The 20734-nt window shown below is 38.3% G+C and overlaps 1 protein-coding gene across 2 annotated transcripts in view; it reads left to right on the top strand.

Annotated features, from left to right (window-relative positions):
- sorcs3b (sortilin related VPS10 domain containing receptor 3b) overlaps positions 1-20734 on the top strand; it is a 51965-nt gene that overhangs the window by 16147 nt on the left and 15084 nt on the right. For both annotated transcript variants that reach the window (XM_006783745.2, XM_087850182.1), the window contains exons 2-16: positions 1683-1750; positions 9672-9771; positions 9917-10075; positions 10199-10272; positions 11123-11187; positions 11818-11936; positions 14879-14968; positions 15205-15384; positions 15851-15997; positions 16896-16998; positions 18493-18569; positions 18666-18757; positions 19545-19652; positions 19877-19994; positions 20116-20249. In XM_006783745.2, the coding sequence (XP_006783808.1) occupies positions 1683-1750; positions 9672-9771; positions 9917-10075; positions 10199-10272; positions 11123-11187; positions 11818-11936; positions 14879-14968; positions 15205-15384; positions 15851-15997; positions 16896-16998; positions 18493-18569; positions 18666-18757; positions 19545-19652; positions 19877-19994; positions 20116-20249 (1634 nt within the window). The remainder of the gene's footprint in view (positions 1-1682; positions 1751-9671; positions 9772-9916; positions 10076-10198; positions 10273-11122; positions 11188-11817; positions 11937-14878; positions 14969-15204; positions 15385-15850; positions 15998-16895; positions 16999-18492; positions 18570-18665; positions 18758-19544; positions 19653-19876; positions 19995-20115; positions 20250-20734) is intronic.

Below are 20734 nucleotides of genomic sequence, written 5' to 3'. Positions count from 1 at the left end.
TTGGTCCCTGAGGTAGATCTTCACTGACCCATTTCAGTGGGTCAGCTTTTGTTAATGAGCCAACCACACAAACACGTTGACAACAGTTAAGGGAGAGCTCCTAATGGCAATTACAGCTTGGGTGCAGAGAGGCTTTTCGTTATCAAGTTTTGCCATTTGGGGCCATTTTTTTCAAGGTTATTTTACATCACCAGCTACATTTATGCACATTTGGTTCATTTGGAATTCACGTGCAAAACAGCAGAAATGATTGAAACCCACGAAACTGTGAACATCGAATTGTTGTTCACTCGATTCGTTTGCTGTGCCGGATGTTTGAATGCCGGTGGTTAAGAATGAACTGCTCTAGTTCTGACACTGATAAAATCAAATCCAGATTCAATTTACTTCGTAGTATTTATAATATCCCGTGACACAGATTCATTGTTGTTAGCAAAAGAGAACTGAAGAGACAAACGATCAACAGTTTGGCTCAGTTTTTCCTCTTGTATCTATTTTTCAAAGCAGGCAATTAGGACTAACATCACAGCCATTTAACTAAGTCTGCGCTCCAAATTGATTCTGACTCCAGCGTTGGACCTTGCAGACATGGTGCATTTAGTTATGCAAATGCTTATCTCACTGTGTGATTGGTTAATTAACCTGCAATGCAGATAGTCCCAGCCATGCACAGTGGCCATTTGATGGCTAAATTGTGGGTCAATTGGGTTTTAACATTTTCAAAGCAGACTTAGATACGTGTCATTGTTCCTCTGAGTCTTGTGTGGCTTTTTACGGTTTAATGAGTCGTTCCATGGGTCCCATAAGGTTAATACGTTTAAACTCACTGTAATTGAGCTTTGGACCTATCTTTCATGGCTTTTTTTTTTAAATAAAATCACAAGATTATGTCATCTTTCTAGTCTTTGATTGTAATTATCTACCATTCCTTCTCCCACAATTCATACAGCACCCCAAGCTCTCTACCCTACCCCTCTTTCTATCCTGAGTTATGAGCATCCCCACGGGAAGTCATTTATAATGCCATTGGAGTGACAATAATGCGTTTGCACACCATTTCACTCTGCCCTCTGTGCCTTGACAGGCTTTTATGGGCCGCATTTTTGTTTCCCCAGAAACACATTGTCCAACCATCCCCAGAGAACAAATGTTCCACCGAAACTGGAACTGGACGTCTTCCAATGAGTAAAAAGAGTAAAATAACAACATGTAACATCAGCATTTGAGATCTGTTGGTGCTTTGGCAGCCAAGGTACTTAAATGTTTTGAAGGTAAAAGCAAAGCTGAAGTTAAAAAAAAAAAAAGGAAATGAGAGAGGATGGTGCATTGCAGCCACTGACTGCATTTCTTTTCATTGTTCACTGAACAATTATGTTCAGAGTTTTCTGTCATGTAGGTATCATTCCACATGAGATACAGACACAACTCTTGACAGCCTTCATGGATTTTCTTTTTCAGATCCTGCCACTAGTCGACTGACATTTCCTGACAACATGAGGATCACTTGTCATTGGGCTAACATACTGTATGAGCCTGATATTTATTAGCAAAGAAAAGTAGCGGACATGCTGTATTTATTCCAAGTCATTAGGTGGAGACAGATAATGTGCGCTGCCGAGCCAAAGGTTTTAAATGCAGATCTTGACTTGTAATTAAATATGTCTGTTGTGGTTACGTTGCAGGTGATCCTGATCTTGACTAAGCTCTATGACTTCAATCTGGGGGGTGTTACCGAGAGCTCACTCTGGAGGTAAGTTTTCCTTTTTTAATCTCTGCCATTTTTTCCTTTGCATACCAATATTAAGGTTGCGGTATCACTGCAGGAATTTTATAAAAATGCAAAATCACAAGCCAAGAACAACAACAATAATATATTCATCGAGTGCTGGATACTGTAGGCATGATTTATAGTGTTCTCCCTTGCTAGGATACGAACAATCAAGTTTCACTCGAAGCCAATATGAAGTATGTTTTAATAAAGCATCTTGAAGTACCATCCTCTTTTTGCTTGCTGGTGTTCCATAAATAACACAACTAGCACCACAACAACCTTTTAAAGAAGGCCCAACCTATTTTCTGTCCATCATCCGCAGGACTATTTCTGAAAGATAAACCTTAAGAATGATCTGAGGGATTCTCTGTTTGGATCTGTGGTGCTTTTCCTCTGACCTAGAAACTTTGTGATGGAGTTTTTGATTGATTGTCATCTGTAACCTTTTGTTTCAGAAGCAATTGACATGCAATTGCTGCTATATAGCCGTAGTAATTTCATTCAGTATGTATTGAGAGGTGAGTTACAGTGCCCTGTCAGGTCATAAATAAGAATGGAATTCATTAAGGATTATACCATAGAGCCCAATCCAGCCTCTGATATGCCTTTTCTCTCACCTCTGCCATAGCCTGCAGAGAACTCATTTCATTCTGAAATACACGTGAAAAAGAGACCATCAGTCCGCCAAGCATAGAGTTTCAAATTAATATCTGTTTCACCAGAGGCGGCACTAAGATTTACACCCGACTTGACACATTTTGAAATCCCATATTGTGTACAGGAGGTCTTCCATCATCAAGGTGTCTGCTTAACAATGGCACCACGAGTAAATTAGAGTGTTCCTCCGGGGATGCACAAAGGTTCTTACTATGGGTATTAGAAAAGCAGAGATTTGAATGTTATGAAAAGAAAAGGGAGTAAATGATTTCTGTGATAACACAATAAATGATTTATGACTACAGCTGCAGGCCTCTGTTGGTGGCAAGACGCAGTGTTCGGATCAACGGGTGACTTACAGAAGCCATCTAAACACGCATCAAGTGCCTTTTGTGTTTTGAGACGCCTGCCGCTCCTGCCCAAGAAACATCACAATATAGTAACATCGTTTAAGAGGCTTACTTCCACCACCGCAATCAAAGAGCGATATGCCAGCTGAAAGCAGTACTTAAGCACAAATACAAATGCGTTTAGGGTAAGGCTTTGAAAACAATGTCAACAGCAAACGGAACGATTCAAGTTAATGCGCAGACAATGATAGCAGACACTGGGTGTCTATCCAATTATACAGTGAAATTACATTTGGAGGCACTCAGGTAAAACTGAAGCTTGGTTTGGCTGTTTGTGCTGTGGAGAAATATGAGAACCAAGATGATGAACACATCTCCCCTTTTTTGTGGATAGCAGTTTTGTGCAAGTGTCTTTACATGCAACAGATCTAAATTTCTGATTGCGTTTAAATACAGCTGGTTGTTATTTACATTTATTTTAAAATCTGTCTCATTAAATTTTTAATATTAAAAGAAAACACTGCTTTTCTCAGGCTGTACTGGGATACTCATACTCATAGAGTGAGGATAGCTCAGTAGGTAGAGTGGTGGCCCCATGATCGAAAGGTTGGGGGTTTGAATCCACTGAACGGCTACCCTGAGGTACCCCTGAGCAAGGTGCTGTCCCTACACACTGCTCCCTATTCTACAGCCCAATGGCTGCCCACCACTTTACTGCATGAATGGGTTAAATGCAGAGAGGAATTTCCCCACGAGGATCAATTAAACATAGATTATTTTTATACACTCTGCTTTAGCTCCTGTTCCTTTTAAACTACCTTTCAGGAAGGATTGGTCTGATTGGTCAGTTAGCTAGTCCAAAGCAAGGTAACACTGGGTTACATGTAACACTGTCGCCTGTTAACAAAAAGGCTTAGCTTAAGCTTTATTTGACTGATATTAACCAATAAATTTACATGTAAATTAAAAAAAAAAACACACAGCATCACTGCTGTTTGTAGTTTGCTGCTACAATTCTTTTAGATGCACGGAGTAGCAGGGTAAAAAATTGCTTCAAAGTAATGTTGTGCATTGGTCTAAATTGGATGTGTTCGTGTCACTGTTTTATGTGCATTCTGTAGCTTTATTGGGAATTCAGCAAAGTACAACATGCAAGTGCAAAGAGATTTGCAGAGAAACAAATGCATAAAACAATAATGTTAACCACACTAGCTGTGCACAGTGCTAGCACTTATAAGGATTTTCTTATTGTTGCGGGGAGATTGCCACCAAAATAAAAGTAATGCAGTGACTTTTTAGTTCTTACATTGTTGGGTATGCATGTGTTCAGCAGCAACAGATAATTCAGTGTGTTTTGTCCATTTTGTTTGAGGGTGTGCCAAACTTGCTTCCATGTGGGCAGTATAACAGTCTGCTATGTAGTGGCACAGATAAGTAAGAGAAGAAAATCCTGGACTACAAGTGTTTCAAACCGTTCAGAAGCACTATTTTCCATGGGAGGGAATAACTACATTTGTCCTCTCTTACTTTGAAAACCTTTTACCTTTACTAAAAAAATGCCATGTAACAGACTAAAGGGTTAGAGGAGAAACTCAAAAAGCATAATGTGAGCACTTTAAGTTTTCCCTACTGAAAAGAAAACCTAATGAAAGAGGATGAAACTAAATATCTAAATCAGTTGAAAGCACAGAGAATAAAAGGCAATTCTGGCTCTAATTTAAGATTAAAAGCTATATAAAAGGGGATTTCATCACAGCACTTGAAAGGAAGTCTTCAAAATTCCTTCCTCACAGCCTTCAATGTACAAACAGTATGAAAGGAGAGTTATTACTCTTATACTGTAAGCTTGCAATGTGTCTATTACGCAGAATAATGTTGTATTCAAGGACTGTATGATTTAGCCCTTCAACAACAAAGAACATATTCTATATTTACTGATTAACATTTTCCATTACATACCTGGACTTCATTAATTGATTTCGTACCTGGTTTTATTACATGTCAGTGTATCGTTTAAATCAGCTTGCAGAGACTTGTTTGACATGCGGGGAATGAATGTTTAGTCTGCATGATGTCTTTGTCAGAGTTAAATTATTTCTGTTGCAGATTTCTGTGAGAACTGCCTGATTATTATCCCAACTTTTCACTGCAGAAATCTGCCAGACTTGGCTCTCATAAATCATATTCCTTCTTTTGACATTCATGTTATCTTGTTGGTTGTCAAAAAGCTTTAAAGTCTGAGCTTTCCTTAATGATTTCGAATGCGTGAGTCTTCAAATTAGCTCCGGTGTGAAATATACACCATCTTACAGCGATGACAAATTTCCTGATAAAATCCCCAAAACGCTAAATGTATCTTGTGGAATTTTCTCGGAAAAATAATTTTATAACATTTGATATTATTCACCAAAGTACAGTCTTGGCTAGCAGTCTTGAGTCACACCTCATTTCTTTCTATTTTGCTAGGAAAATGGAAAAATAGGTTCAGCGGTTTATTGAAATGTGCACATGCATATATAGAAATGCAGTATTAGGAAGAAGCAGAGTTTGCACCAATCTACAAAGTTTGTAAAAGTTGATATTTCAGTATGACTATCTTCATTCTTCAACACACTTTTAAAAAAAAAAAAAAAAAAAATCCCTTAGGCGACTTTTCTTGTTATTTCTTCAAGTATTCCTCAGGAATAGTTTTCCAGACTTTCTGAAAGTCATTCAAAGCTCTTCTTTCAATGTTGCCTGACGTTTGCTCTTTAACCCACACTGCTTGAACAATGTTGAGGTCCGCTATCTCGGTAGGATAATCCATAACTGATAGTGTTCCATTGTGTGTTCTTCTATCCAGATATGCCTTTACTGCATTGGCAGTGTGTTTGTTTGCCAGCAATACTATATAGAATACTATATGTTAATTTTAACATTAATTTTGAACAGATCTTGAACAAACAGTGGCTGAAATGCAGACCTAAACCGTGACAGTGTCCACCATGTTTAAAGACTACTATAAAACACTCATATTAGTACCTCTGTCTCTCTGCATACTGACAAGGATCTGAACCAAAATTTTCAATTGAGGCCATTTCTCATGATATTTTTGAAACAGTAGATAGAATGAAGGAGCAGATGCATCTTCATGTCCTGTGTCAGGTCTTTGTTGGATTTTTGCTTTTAGATACCCTTTCTCTGCTGTAGAAAGTTTTGTAGACCTGGCACTTTTCCTTTGTCCACCATTTCTCCAGTTCCCTCAATTTTCTTAAGGAAACACTGCACAGCATGTCAAGATTTTCAGCTAAGAGCTCTTTGCAAATCACCTTGTTGGTGCAAAAATACTATTTTACGCCTGTCAAACTGTGTTATCTTTGCCATTATTTGTAGATTCAGCTAAAGAAATGGGAACAAATCATGTGTTTATGGAACAGGCTGCTTGTAACAAAGTGCCTAAAGATATAATTTAAAACAGTTTTTTTCTGCGAAGCTGTATGATGCAACACCTTTTTTTTATTTGAATGATTGCTAGATCAGTATTAAGAGGCTTAACAAACAAAAACAAAACAAAAGCTACACTGTAAACTGTCAGTTACAAAGACGAGAATCAGTGAAAAAGCAGCCAATGTCCAGTTTAAATTAACTTTAAAATAAATTCAGAAAGCTTTGAGAACTATTGCTCAAGAACACTTTGACAAATACAAGAACGTCTGGGTAAAAATGTAAAGAAATTAGGCTGTGCTAAAGTCTTTTGCACAATATTGTACATTATGTGTATTCCTGAGGCCAAACAATGTCCTATAAGGTATGGGTATTTCTTTTAAATATTTGCACAACTAGCTTTTAAAAAATATGTTGCAGTGACTTTAGTTAGCAATCTTGTGTTTCTTTACTATAGCAACATTCACTAGTAATCTATAATCTTAATCCTTTTTAGATGTAACATGTCTGTATTTTAAATGTAAATAGTCCACAGCAAATTATCTACGTTATACAGAAGTGCCATGGCATAATAATCTAATGCATGGAGACATCACAGTGATGTCTGTCTTTTTTCTGTGCACCTGTGTTTTGCCTCTTTATGTTTCCCTGCTTTTTGCATGCAAATTCAGGTATCAATTCTGCCACACAGCATGGACACCCACTCATACAAAATGCAAGCTCAAATGTAGTTATTTGGCAGTCTATAGTAACATTAGTTTTGTAGCTGGCTAGCAGACATGTTATTAAATTCAAGCAAATCAACAGTTTACATGCCGTGTTTTGGGTAAATGTCTAAGTCACATAAAGCTCCCCTGACAATACCAATCCTATGTGAATAGTGGTGTTGTCTGCTCTTTCCTTTGGCTTTATTGGCACCAGTAGCTGATCAATAGAATCAGCAGTGTGATGTCATACACTAGCCTTGCTTTCACTTTATTGGCAAACTAATCATTGAGCCAAATGTATTAATTTGCTTCAACAGTGGCTTCACTTTCACTAGCTGATGTCATCCTTCACTGCACCTTTTTTGTATTTCAGCTGTTCCTTCTTGTTTTTACAGCTTTCATGCAGCATGCATTTGTATTGCCTACTAATAGCATGTTTGTCAGCAGTGATAATACATATCCTGTCTCTTGCATACTTGTTGTTGCTAAATTACATATCATTCTTCATATAACTACACTGCATGCACAATCACTTGGCAGGTTAGTATTCATCATATAGTAATTGCTATGCACACTTTCCAACTCCAAAACATATAAGCCTAAAAGCTTGTTGCTGTTTATCATTTTCAGGTGATATTTCTGTAATATGAGAGGGAGCAGGCTAAATTGATTCACACTGTTTATTAAGGTGTTCATAATTACTGGACAAATTAATTATCTCAGGTAGCCCACGACGAGATTTAAATAACAGGGAAATATCAAAAACCATGCAGTGACTTTTAGATGTTTGCAAAACCTATTTGAGTGACTAACAAATAATGAAGTGTTTTGCTACAAATGGCACAAATTAAATGCAGAAGAATGTGGGTAACCCCTCCAGTTCTGGCTGAACAAGAATAAGATGAAATGACAGTGACTGTTTTTGGAGCAGACGGATGTGTCCGTGGCTGGATTACTAAACACAAAGTGCACCGGGCGGAGGTGGAGGTGGAAAAGGGGTACTGGTAAGAGCTGCTATAATTAAGGATGAGCTATTTGGACTTTTTAGGGTTGAAGGTGGAGTGAAAATTCCAAAGTTACAAGGACGTTTTTGGAAGATTCTTTCTTCACATTGTGATGCGGGAAGAAGTTGGCAGTATTTAAGAAGGAAAATCAGGAAAATCCTCTATCACATGCATACAAATCCTTCAACTGCTAGCCAGGGAGGCCTCAAAAATGACTTGGCTCTCTTCTTCACCTGTCCTAAATGCTGTTAAAAACCTTTGATAAGTTTTGATGCTTAAATAAAAGTTGATCTTAACAAAGGGCCAAAGAGAAAACAGACTTTTCCTGCCTTAATTCTACTGGAAACACTCCTCAGAGATTGTGGTCCATACTGACATGATAAGATCACACATTTGATGCAGATTTCTGCCACATCCCAAAGGTGCTGTACTGGATTAAGATCTGGAGACTATGGAAGCCATTTTTTTATGTTCAGGAAACCAGTTTGAAATAATTTGAGTTCTGCCACTCTGCTGGTCAGCGACAATACTCAGGTAGACTGTGGTGTTTAAATGATTGCCAATTGGTACTAGGGGGCCCAAAGTGTGCCAAGAAAGTATCCCAACACCATTACACCACCAGAAGCTTGAAGCATTGATACAAGGTAGGATGAATCCATGCTTTCATGTTGTTTACCCCAAATTCTGACCATACCATGGGAATACCCAAGTACTCTAATTTTTTTAAATATTCAGACCAGCCCATCTGGCACCAACAGCCATGCTCCATTCAAAGTTACTTAAATCAAATTTCTCCCCAATTCTGATGCTCAGTGTGAACATCTCTGCACACCTAAATGCACTGACTTGATCGGCTGATTAGATATTTGCGTTAACGAGCAGCTGAACAGGTGTAACTAATAAAGTGGCTAGTGAGTGCAATTGTAGAGAAATTAAAACGTAGCTTCCCCCTTGGAACACAAGTGATTAGTTGCCAAGTTATCTGCAATTTAGGCTCCACAGCCTGGAGAGCAAATTAAAGTTTTGGAAATATTTATATAAATACTGAAATTGTATTTTCAAAAATAATAGGCAGATGTTGCAGCTAGTTAGAGCAAATTAAATTAAAGCTGACTTCAAAGCTTTAACTTTTATTTATATTTATTTATATGCATGTACACTGCTGTGCAAATTTGTATGTGACTCAGCATCTTGCTTTCAAAGCTGGGTTTTGCTACTTAACACTCAAAATACTTGGCGTGGCTGCCTGAAGCCTAAGATACAAACAAACAAAATAGACGCCCGCTCACTACTTGCTAAAAGCACCGTGGGGTTACTTTTAGCAGTGATTAATTTTATCTTTTTATCCAGCATATTTCTGTAAAAATTAGCTCTACACTTACTACTTGAAAGCCCTGCTTTTCAGCCAAACACCACCCTCTGATTACATTACACATTTAGTCCTTTTATAATCTGAGCTGCAATGAATGGCAGTTTTTAGTGTAGCGGTGTTTTTTAACGCAGCACTTTACAGGAGCAACAAAACCTACATTAGCATGAACGTAGACTGTGCAAGTAGATTTTCATCCCTTAAAGCAAAAGGCTGCCCGAATGGTAGAAAATCAATCGAAAAAAGTATGGTATACTCTGGAGTCTTCTAAAGAATAAGTGACTTGCAGTTAATGGGCTAAAACATCCCAACACTCTGCTATGGGGCTTTCAAATTTGTCTCTAATGGATTTTTTTCATCAGACATGAAATGTTTTTTGTTTGTGTCCAGATCCACTGATTATGGGAGCACCTACACCAAACTCAACGACAAAGTGGGTTCAAGGACAGTTTTAAGTTACCTCTACGTCTGCCCTACCAACAAACAGAAGGTTAGCATTTACCTGTTGCTTATTACATCTTCCTGGCGTGAAATTTATTATTATTATTTTTTAAATGGTGCTCTCTCTCTCACTTACACATACATGTATATGTGTGTGTATATAAATACACATCATCTGGCCCTTTGTACTTTAGATAATGGTGCTTAGTGACCCAGAAGTAGAGAGCGCTGTTCTCATCAGTTCAGATGAAGGGGCGAGCTTTGAAAAGCATCCCATTAACTTCAACATCCTGAGCCTGCTCTTCCATCCCGCGCAGGAGAACTGGATACTCGCCTATAGTCATGACAGCAAGGTATATTCTGAGTGAATCCACAATGAAACTTAAAGTGGGAATAAAATAATGTACAATGCTCAGTAACATCTTATTCCTGAAAATTTTAAGCGTGATGAAGATCAGCCTGTTTTTGTCTTGCAGCTGTACAGTTCGATGGACTTTGGGAGGAAATGGCAGCTTGTTCATGACAACGTGATGCCAGGCAGATTCTACTGGTATGATTATGTCGACCCCCGTCTTTCTTTTTAACTCCTTCTGTACAGTGATTGCAATTTGCGTCATCAGAGTGTTCACGATTCTATAGTCTTAGAGGGATCCTGTGACCTCTAGTCAAAAGCAGATCTCTCTCACAGCAGTCGAGCTCGAAACTGATTATATCCACGTCACGTAGACCTGAAGGAATATGTTTCTTTGTCCATAGCACAAACATGACATGCTGTTTTTGTTGTCGCTGTCATTTAGTAATCTTGACTGTGCAGGCACAAGGCAGTGAATATTGATGTGAGGCCGTTTATCCCTGTTTGTCATGGCATGTGTCAAACCCAGTGGGTTTTTTGTTTTTTGCTGGGAAAGAAAGGACATTGGTTGGAGGACATCCTCTCCACATGCATGAACAGTTAGATGTTTGATGAATAAGAGCGCAGCGGGTGAAGCAGCACCCGAAACAATGCATTATTTGTCCACTTGAATACTATTTCTTCATGCACATTATGCCAAATAGTTATTTTTCAAAATAAGGCTGGAGCCTCCTACAATTTTGTAAAAACACACATTTGCTATGGCATGTGTTTATGGGAATGGGGGATGTTTTGTCAAGCCCCCCCCCCCCGCCATACTACTCTTCTTTTGCCGTTTCCTTTGTTGTTGGTGAATTGAGATTAATTGCCGCTGGTGGCACAGATCTACAGGAAATAAAAACATATTGTTATGGGTTTCACAGAATAGTGATGTCCATCTGAGCCTTCCCTTTTTTCTTTTTCTTCTTCTTTTCACATTTTTTTCCTTTTCTTACCCACCAACCTTTTTCCGCTCCTCTTTATTTTCTCCTCCTCTTCTTCTTTCAAGGGCGGTAATGGGGCTGGACAGAGAATCAGATGTGGTCCACATTGAGACGCGCATCGGAAAAGGCCGTGAGTACTGCACTCCAGTTTGCTGCAGTAGCAAGACCCAAAGGACCCCTTGCCTCTCATTTAGAGCGAGGTCACGGGCAAGATGAGACCTGTTCTTCTGTTCAGATTGGTCCCTGAAGTCTAGTAAAGCAGAATAGGTGTCTCCTGACAAAAACGGAGAATTTTAGTGGGCTGATGGATGTTTCTTCTCGTTAATCTCCCCCCTGAGTTTCATAGACAAACCTCAGCTTCCCCTTTCTAAACAGCGTGGTCTATTCTGTCAAACCAATTAAAGGAATCTCCTGCATTAGAAATGATGCTCATATTCCTCCTGTGGTGAGAAAATGTGTATCAGAATTACCATACAACCTCTCCTTGTCTGGCACAATAACATCTTGAAATGTACTTTGTCGTGTAACGCTGCCAGAGCTTTGACTCTAATAGTCTTGAATCTAATTTGGATTTAAAAAGTATTTGGTGACTAGTGTCAGTGTTTGACTGTTACACAAGCTGAAAATTGTTCCAGAGCGATGAACTTGGAGTGGATTTTGGATTTACATACTGTATAGCAGCTCCACTGCATACAAAGTACTGTTTGAAGATAAATGGTTGTAATCAACTTCTGATTGATTTCCTTTTGTCTCTTTCCAGGTGCTCAGTATGTGAAGTGCAGAGCCCAGCGATGCACAGAAGGCAACAGACAGTACCTCTTCCCTGGACACGTAGACACCAACTCACTCGTCGTACAGGATGAATACGTTTTCACACAGGTTTGCATAGTAATAGATTACTTTCCTCGATTAAACTAAGCCAGTCGTCGGCATCTTTTCATGCAAAGGTTGCTGTCTATGTGATTTTTTTGATTTTCTTTTTTTTTTTTCATTGTCGTTTGTTTTTATTTTGCTCTCATGTGCACCCAATTCATCCTTTTCCATCAAAACCCATGTAATAGCTTTCTCCAACACACCTGTTCCCCACTGGCCCGATGTGTGTTTTGATTATGTTTTGTCTCGTTCATGTCAAGGCACGCTCAGTCTTTGAGTTTCCACACAGACATACTCCATGCCTGAAAAATGTACGGCAAAGGAACTGTGAATAGACAGGTTGATGTCCTTATTATCATTCACTCTGACTTTGACTCCAATTAGACAGCCACAGCCAGGGTCATTATTAGAAAATTTAATTTTCAAATGCCCTCCACTGTCATTGATTTCCATCCACAGCTATGCAATTTTCTCTTGCTGGTCAGGCTTGATGCATTTTGGTCATCCTTGACTGTACTAACTGAATTTGGGGAAAATAAAAAAAATCTAATTATACTACTTTTCTGTGGCTGCTTTCATTTTAAATAAACACCCCTAAATATTTTCTGTTCATTTTTATTTATTTATTCACAGATTTAATCTTTTGATATAATATGATGTTGCAGCAGCAATGCTAGCAGTGACCTAGTTTCACTTTCAACACATTTAATCCAATGACTTGATTGGAATGGCTACAGTGTAAGAATGAAACTGTATGAAAAAAAAAAAATCACAGTGTGATTCAGAAATGGTGATTCAATAAAAAGCCCAAATTGCATTTAGCTGAGATGAGATTGACCGTCAAGGCAGAGGCAGACACGAGGAAGATGCTGGTGAAAATAACTGGACATACAGGGAGTGTCTGCACGGAGATCTGGTGGCACAGATGACTTTCTTGTGACTTTCATTGCTTGGGGCAGTTGGATTTAACTTGACAAAGAGTAATGAGGTTATCGATTGGGCTACAACGAAATAAGCAGTCTTCAACACCTCCAAAGTCTCTTGGGAGGGAAGGAACAGCCAAGTGCAACATCCTCAAAAATGTGGCCTGGGAAAATGCAGCTCATTGATTTTCGATAGATTATTCCATTAGGGTCCTAATGTAGTGTGTTGGGGGACAAACACCATCCTTCTAGTTGATTAGAAAATAAGCAATCAAGTAGTGTTGCTCTGCCTGTAAGTGGAAGGGAAAGTGGTAGTGCATTAAGATCTCCAAGAAACACTGTAGATAAAGCCAGCACAATTTTCAGTGCCTCTTAGCCTTACACTAATTGAGATAATGACAGTAATTTCTGTTGTGCTTAATTTTTGTCTGCTTTCAACACTCTGGAAAGCAGTGTTCATATACCACCTTCGATAGAAGTCTCTGCATGCCCTCTTTTCACAACAGAGTGGGGTGCTGTCCAACTCTCATGCATTGCTGTACAAAATATTAGGTACTGTAATTGGTTTGATATCTGTGTGTCATATAGTACAGTCGAGGAGGCTTTTGATTGGCTCCAGATTCAATTTGTAGCATTATGGCAAACTTAAACATATAATCAGAGAGAGGTTGAATTTAAAATTCGATACCCAGAAAAATATTTTTTTATTATATATTTATATTTTTACATATGTATTTTTTTTTAATAAAAAGATTTTTAAAAAATAGTGGTTCATGCAGATGTATTCAGCTTCAAACCTGTTTATTTTACGTCTTTCAGGTGATTTAGAATCATGTTTTCATTTTCAGTCAGAGCTAGACTGCTACTCTTTCTGTCTGTTTCCCAGCTTCAGTCTGGGACTTTTACAGAAACAACAAAAATTTAGTCACAAATAATTGCTATCCTGTTACAGATAGGCAGAACGGATGAGGTTTGCTAAAGATAAGGTTTAAAGCATTGTTTTACTATTGACCATAGCTGCTAGCTGCTAGCTTATTGATAATGTGGATAACTAGTGTTAGCTAAACAGCATACGTTAAGATCTGTTAACAAGTTCAAATTTATGATAACTGTTCAATACTAAAGTGCTGTTGGAACAGGAGCTTAACTGACCTCCTGAAGAGTGGGACATCAGTCTTTCAGATGCTTTGCCAAGTTTGTTATGCTATTCATGTGTTTAGCTGCTAGTGAGGGGAGGGGCTGTGTGCATCTCTGCAACAGTGCTGTGTGAAGCTCTATGTCACCTGAAGGAGGCATAGGTGACACTATTGATATCAATACTGCATTAAAGGAGTATGTAACCTAATAGTAATTTTTAGTATCAATTAGCATGCACGTGCCATTTTTTTTTTTTTTTTTTTTTTGACAACCCTGCTGAGTACATATGCTGCCTACTGAAAAAACAGCAAAAAAACAAGTAAGTTTACCATTGCATTTTTTCACAATTTCCACTAGGAGATGGTTTGGTCCAGGATTATACAAAGAGATATAATCCCCAATGAAAGAGAATCCATAGGAGCAATGTTTGGCATGTTCGGCAACATGCTTTGAATAACCTAGTACCTTGAAAAAGTGTTTGCAAGCGTACCGAGGAGAGTGCTGTTTTAAAAGAAAACGATGGCCACAGTAAAAGGATTTTTTTTCCTTTTTTTTACGGCATTTTAGCTACTGATGAAAACGACTTTCACTTTACTTTCTGCACCTTTTTCACTGTACTGTATGTCTTCTAAAACACCTCCCATCTCAGTTTGGTTTTCATTTGTCTGATGGTCTACATAGGCTTTTCTATGTAGGAGAAAATCATACCAACAGCAACGGCTATAATGGGAATGTGCAAATAAATTCCACTGAATTAAATTTCTTTTCTTTTTGTATTATTGTGAAAAAATAACTTCCAAATATGATGTATCTTCTTGACACAGGGGTATATACAGTGCATGTGATCTGATTACAGAGTGACAAAGCTTTTCTGCCTTCATTGCAAAGGTAACCAAGTCAGGACGAGCCAGCTACTTTGTCTCCTACATGAGAGAATCATTCAAGCGGATGAAATTACCTAAATATTGTCTGCCAAAGGTGAGCAACAGAAATAACAACTACATCCTAAAAGTGTTTGATATTTAAGAAAAAGAAAAGATATTGTTATTGTTTCAAATCACCTTTGTTGCTTTTTGTTTTAAGGGTTAGGTCACATGACTTTTATGAAGAAATGTCACATTTAAGCCTTTTAATGCCATCTCTTCTGAGACTATTTTGTGTTTGTTGTTGTCTTTCCATCTGTCTATTTTTCTCTTGCACACATCCTACTACAGGACATGCATATTATCAGCACAGATGAGAAGCAGGTATTTGCTGCTGTCCAAGAGTGGAATCAGAACAACACTTACAGCCTGTATATCTCAGACTCTCCCGGGGTCTACTTTATCCTTTCATTAGAGAACCTGAGAACCAGCAGAGGACCTGCGGGTAATCTACTAGTGGACTTTTATAAGGTGTGTAGTTAGCCTTGTTTATGGACTGATGTTGGCACTCCACCACTTACTCCCTTTCCTGTTACTGTGCTGGAGAACTGTTAATTTATGAAGCTGTCATTATATAGTAGGTTTTAATCCATTAACATCCTAATAATACATTTTTATAATTAAAAATCTGAATTTTGTTGGCAGTATATTTTGTCTGAACAGCTACTAAAATATGGTGCATCGTTACACGGTAAACTATTTAAAGCTGTTTTGAATTATTAAGAATAAAACTTTACATATTTTGCTCATAATGCTGTACTTTTAAAGAACACTTTTCAAAACATGAAATATCCTTTCATGGAGGGTTTTTTTTTTTACAGTGCCATGTATTTTCAGCCTGCTTCCACTGAGTCAATAATTATAGATTAATTTTCTAAACTAGAAGTGAAAAGGGCTTAGACAGTAATGAATGCATTTTTGTTGTTTTCCCTCTTAGGTTGAGGGGATAAATGGCATGTATCTTGCCAACAAACTGGTGGATAATTACATAAAGACTTTCATCACATACAACAAGGGGCAAACATGGTCCCTGCTGCCAGCTCCTGCCACTGATGTGGCTGGAAATAACCTTCACTGCATTCTGGTGAGCTTGAGCCTTTGGGCAGGAGTGAATGAATGCTCTTATTCATGCAAAATTAAGTCTATGACATGAAACATTCCTCAAATGTTTCAGCCTCATCAGCTGTGTTTTGGATGTTCTTGGAGACAAAGCCATTTTTGCACCAGGCCAGGTGCCAGCCTTAGCATCGACTTGTCTTTTTAGTCCCCTAAATGACTGAAAAGATGCTTTGTTGGAATATTCTTATTATCAGTTTAAGTCACAGAGTGTCATTGCATTACATTTTAGGGGTCTAGACTTTCCATTAACCTCTGAAATTTCAATTTAGTACCTGTAGTCAAACAGGACTAATGAAAGTTAGATTGCACTGAATTACATTATGTGGCTGTGTTGTTTTTCAGCAGGTATGATGTTCACCTAATCCAGTCAATATGTTCTTCAGAGACCATTTAAAGTCATGTACATTCCTCAATTAATAGCAGGCTATAGTCTTTCTGTGTGTCTTACAAATGACCACTATGCTCTCTTCTGTTTCCTGACCCCCTCCTCCAACCTCAGCCGTATGAAAAGCCTTATTGATGTTTTTCGGTACGCTTTATTCGGGGAGATGAGTGAAATGATTTGAATCAATTTTGCCATTTTTATCAGTGCATCTTGGGGAATTTTAATTACATGCCTTGTTTGCTTTAGAATGAAACAATTCAAATGCCCTCTGTGTCCTCTCAGCCATTTTTTCCCTCCTAGCAGAGGAGATGAGAGGAACAAAGTATCTTTGTTTTATAAATGGTGTCTGAAAATGTTAGCACTTTTCGCTCAACGGGAAGAATAGTTTGAAAGCCGAGCTAATTATAATTGCTGCTGTTAAGATCTGAGATATATATTGTTTCAACTTGTGCTGTATTTGAATCCGTTTTGTTGACAGCCATTTTGCTCACTGCATCTTCAACTGGAGATGTCAGAGAATCCTTACACATCCGGACCAATCACCAGCAAAAAGTCTGTTCCAGGAATCATTGTGGCTACAGGTAGAGTTACATTAGGACATGAATTTAAGGTGCTGTGCAAAAGTCTTGAGTCTCCTCTCATTTTTTTAAATAATTTGATAGAAAAATAGGAGATAGGTGCACTGGAGAACTGAAACATGTGCACATTTATATGGAAATTAAATATAGAAGCACAGAGTTCGTACAGTTCGTTCGAGCTTGAAAGTCAGAAGTTAATTTGAACTTCAACAAAGTCTGAGCTCTGTTAGGCAAGCTTCCTTATCATTTCCTTAAGTAGTATAGAGGAATACTTCTCCAGGTTTCTTCTTTGGATGTTGGATGCCTTTTGTTCCATTCTCTGTCAAGATGATCCCACATGGCTTCACTAATGTTGAGGTCTGGGATTTAGGGAGGCCAATCCATGGCTGATGGTATTCCACGGTCTGTTTTTTTACCCAGGTATGTTTTTTTTATATTGACAGTGTGTTTGGGATCACTGTCATGCTGAAAAATGAAGCCGTTGTTTTCCAGACACTTTGCGGATGGTGTTGCATGGTGAATTGAAATGTGTACTTTTCTGTGTTCATAATTTCATCAGTTTTGAGAAGATCCTCAATGCTGTGGTAAACCATTACAGAGTCTCCACCATGTTTTACAGATTAGTATAAGACACTCAGTGTAGTACCTCTTTCCTGACCTCCTCCACACATGTTGATAATATTGAGAATTTGAGGAGATGAGAGGAATTTGAAACAATTTCACTGGTAAGTGTCATTGCTATCCAGACCCATTCAGGTGTTGCGTAATTTGACAAACCTCAGGCTTTTCTCCCTTTTTCATTTACTACTTTATACCTGTCGAAATGTGTTATCTTTGACATTTTTTGTAGATTCAACTAAAGAACTCAGAATAAATTGCATGATATTGTGACAAAATTGCTAACGATAATAGTTTAAAATTGGTCCCTTGCTTCCACTGATGTGGAGACACAACAGTGGTTCATGTTTTGGGTAAGGTACTTCTTTTATTGCTGAAAATGGTCAGGCACAAAAACTGGACTGAAAAGGAGAACGATTGCAGCCAATGTCCAAAGGCAATCTATGAAATACCTTCAGACAGCCTGGAGACCTATCGGTGACGACCCCTATAAAAATTGCAAGACAGTCCCGTATCCTCTGCAGCCAAATATAAAGAAATGAGCCATGCCTCAAGACTTTTGCACAGTATTGTAGCTATCCATTGTTTTTCAGGTAAATACATTGTAGCAGTTCAGCTGACACACAATTAATCACACAGTGCCCTCTTTATGTCATTGAAGTCAAATATGAAAACTTCTCAGACTAAATCTGATATTTCAGGTGAGATGATTAGATCAGGCTAAGTCGTAAACTGTCATTTTCCTGCAGTGGGAAATGAGAACATACATAGTTTCTGAGTGATTTCTATCAGCTGATTGTGCACATAGGTGAGTTATGAGCTATAGTGAGGCTTTGCTATGTAAATACTGACTGAAATTATGCATGTTTTTGGACTCAGGGAATATTGGAACACAGCTGTCCTCCGCCAACCTTGGGATGTTTATAACATCTGACGCAGGAAATAGCTGGAGACAGGTGACATCCATGACACGCTTTGCATGGTTACCTTAAAGAATGGTGTTGCCTAATAAAATGAGCAAATGTGTCTCTTTTTCAAATTTACCGATTCAGATTTTTGATGAAGAGTACAACGTTTGGTTTCTTGACAATGGAGGAGCTTTGTTGGCGGTATTGCAAGCAGCGGCGCCAATTCGACACATATGGTAGGTATAAGTTGCTTCAGTAATCTCTAACCCCAAAAATACTGTAGATAGAAACTGTAGGTGTTGGGGTTGTAGTGGGAAATTACACGAGTGCAATTTTGTTGGTGGGGGGTTGCTGCATATGATTATATTTAATGTTTTAAAATGCTGATGGGCCAAGTTTGCATGATTATTGTATCGGTGCTGCAGCTTCAGAACTGTCAGAGTCATTTCCAGCGAAGAGAGTCTGTTACAGCTTTGTACTCGTGGTTGGATATGATGGTTTGAGTGCTTTTATGTAAATGAGGAGTAGAGCAGGGTGGAAATATGAGACTCAGAATGCCCTCATAAGTCCCTCATATTGTGGGAGCTCTGTAACACTATCTACTTTGATGTCCCTGCACACTACAGCCCTGTCAAATGTGATTAAGCTCCGAGAGAGGTGATTTGAAACCCCCCAAATCTATTTCTAATGTTACAACCTGAGTCATATCTCTCTTTTCTGTTGTCACCTTCAAAAATCTACCTGGGCCAAGGAACATTTGTTCTATTGTTCAGTCTGTTGTCAAGATAATTTTTCACATTGAAGAGAATTCAAGGTGCTTCATTTTTCACCCGTGGCAAAAGCTAAATGAACTCAAATCTTTTATCATATTTCTTTGTTCTTGCTTTTTCTTTCTGTAACCTGTGTGCTCGTGATGTTTAATGTTACACGCACGGAGAAAACAATAATTTTATCTACTACAGATAGATAAACAACGGTAGGTAGATATTCGTCCACTGACAGTTGTTGTCTTCCTTTACGCAGGATCAGTCTAGATGAAGGAAAGAAATGGGACCGCCACAGCTTCTCCTTGGCTCCTCTGTATGTGGATGGAGTTTTAATGGAGCCAGAGTCTGACAATCATATTATCACGTAAGGAGACACATGGGTAGCGTCCAAGAGGAATAGAACTGAAGAATTAACTCTTGTGTTGATATAAACAAGGAAAGGTTCAACAGATTAACTTAGACTTTTAATCGAGAGGAATTTTATGTTGCCTGTTAACATTAATTACAGACTGGTGCTGAATATGATATCAGAAAACTGCGTGTCTATGTCTCAAGATAATCTTGCTTTTCTTATGCATCATCTTTCAGTTTCTTTGGGCACTTCAGCCATCGGTCAGAGTGGCAACTGATTAAGATTGACTACAAAGGCCTCTTTAGCAGGAGATGCATGGATGGAGATTATCAGACATGGTACCTGCACAACAAGGTAACAGGATTATTAATCACTTCTGATTTATTAATGATTCGAGCGCGTGTTTGCACATTTGTTTCTTTCAGACTTGTGAAAAAGAAGACAAGCTTTTTTTCTTTCCTTCTTTGTGATATAGGGAGAGCTCTGTGTGATGGGTGAGAAGCAGATCTATATGAAGCGCAGGCCTGGCAACCGTTGCATGCTGGCCCAAGACTATTCCAGGATCTATTCCTCAGAGCCATGCCCGTGCACAGCTTATGATTTTGAATGGTAATGGCTTATATTCAGTGTTCCTAGCAGGGAATATATTGTAACTCACTTTTTTTTTTATCCCCAGTGACTCTTAATTTCTTTCATCACATGTTTACCAAACAGCCTCTCTACTTTGAACATCTAATTCAGTTGTGCGTAATTAGGGCTGTAATAAAAGAACAAAAGTATCAGTTTGCAGAACTTCATAAGGCTTAATATCCCTCTTACACGGCATATTTACAGAATAACCAATATGACTCTGTTCATTGGATATAATTATAGTTTGAAAAATATGGATCGGAGTTAAGAACTTTTCATCGCGCTGCTGTGATTTGCATAATGTCAAGTGACTTATTAGAATTCAATTAATAATGGATCGTTAAATGAATTTTAAATATCTTTTATCCATCTGTCTGAAATTCTGTTTGATCCCACATGTCTGACAATCATGTCTCTAGTTATGGTCTTAAAATATGCCACGAAGCTCCAAATGCAAAGCATTT

The sequence above is a fragment of the Neolamprologus brichardi genome, chromosome 13, assembly GCF_056152115.1.
Source record: "Neolamprologus brichardi isolate AB-2024 chromosome 13, ASM5615211v1, whole genome shotgun sequence".
In the NCBI taxonomy this organism is placed as follows: Eukaryota; Metazoa; Chordata; class Actinopteri; order Cichliformes; family Cichlidae; genus Neolamprologus; species Neolamprologus brichardi.
The sequence above is the reverse complement of the archived record's forward strand: the minus strand, read 5'-3'. Positions and strand labels throughout refer to the sequence as shown.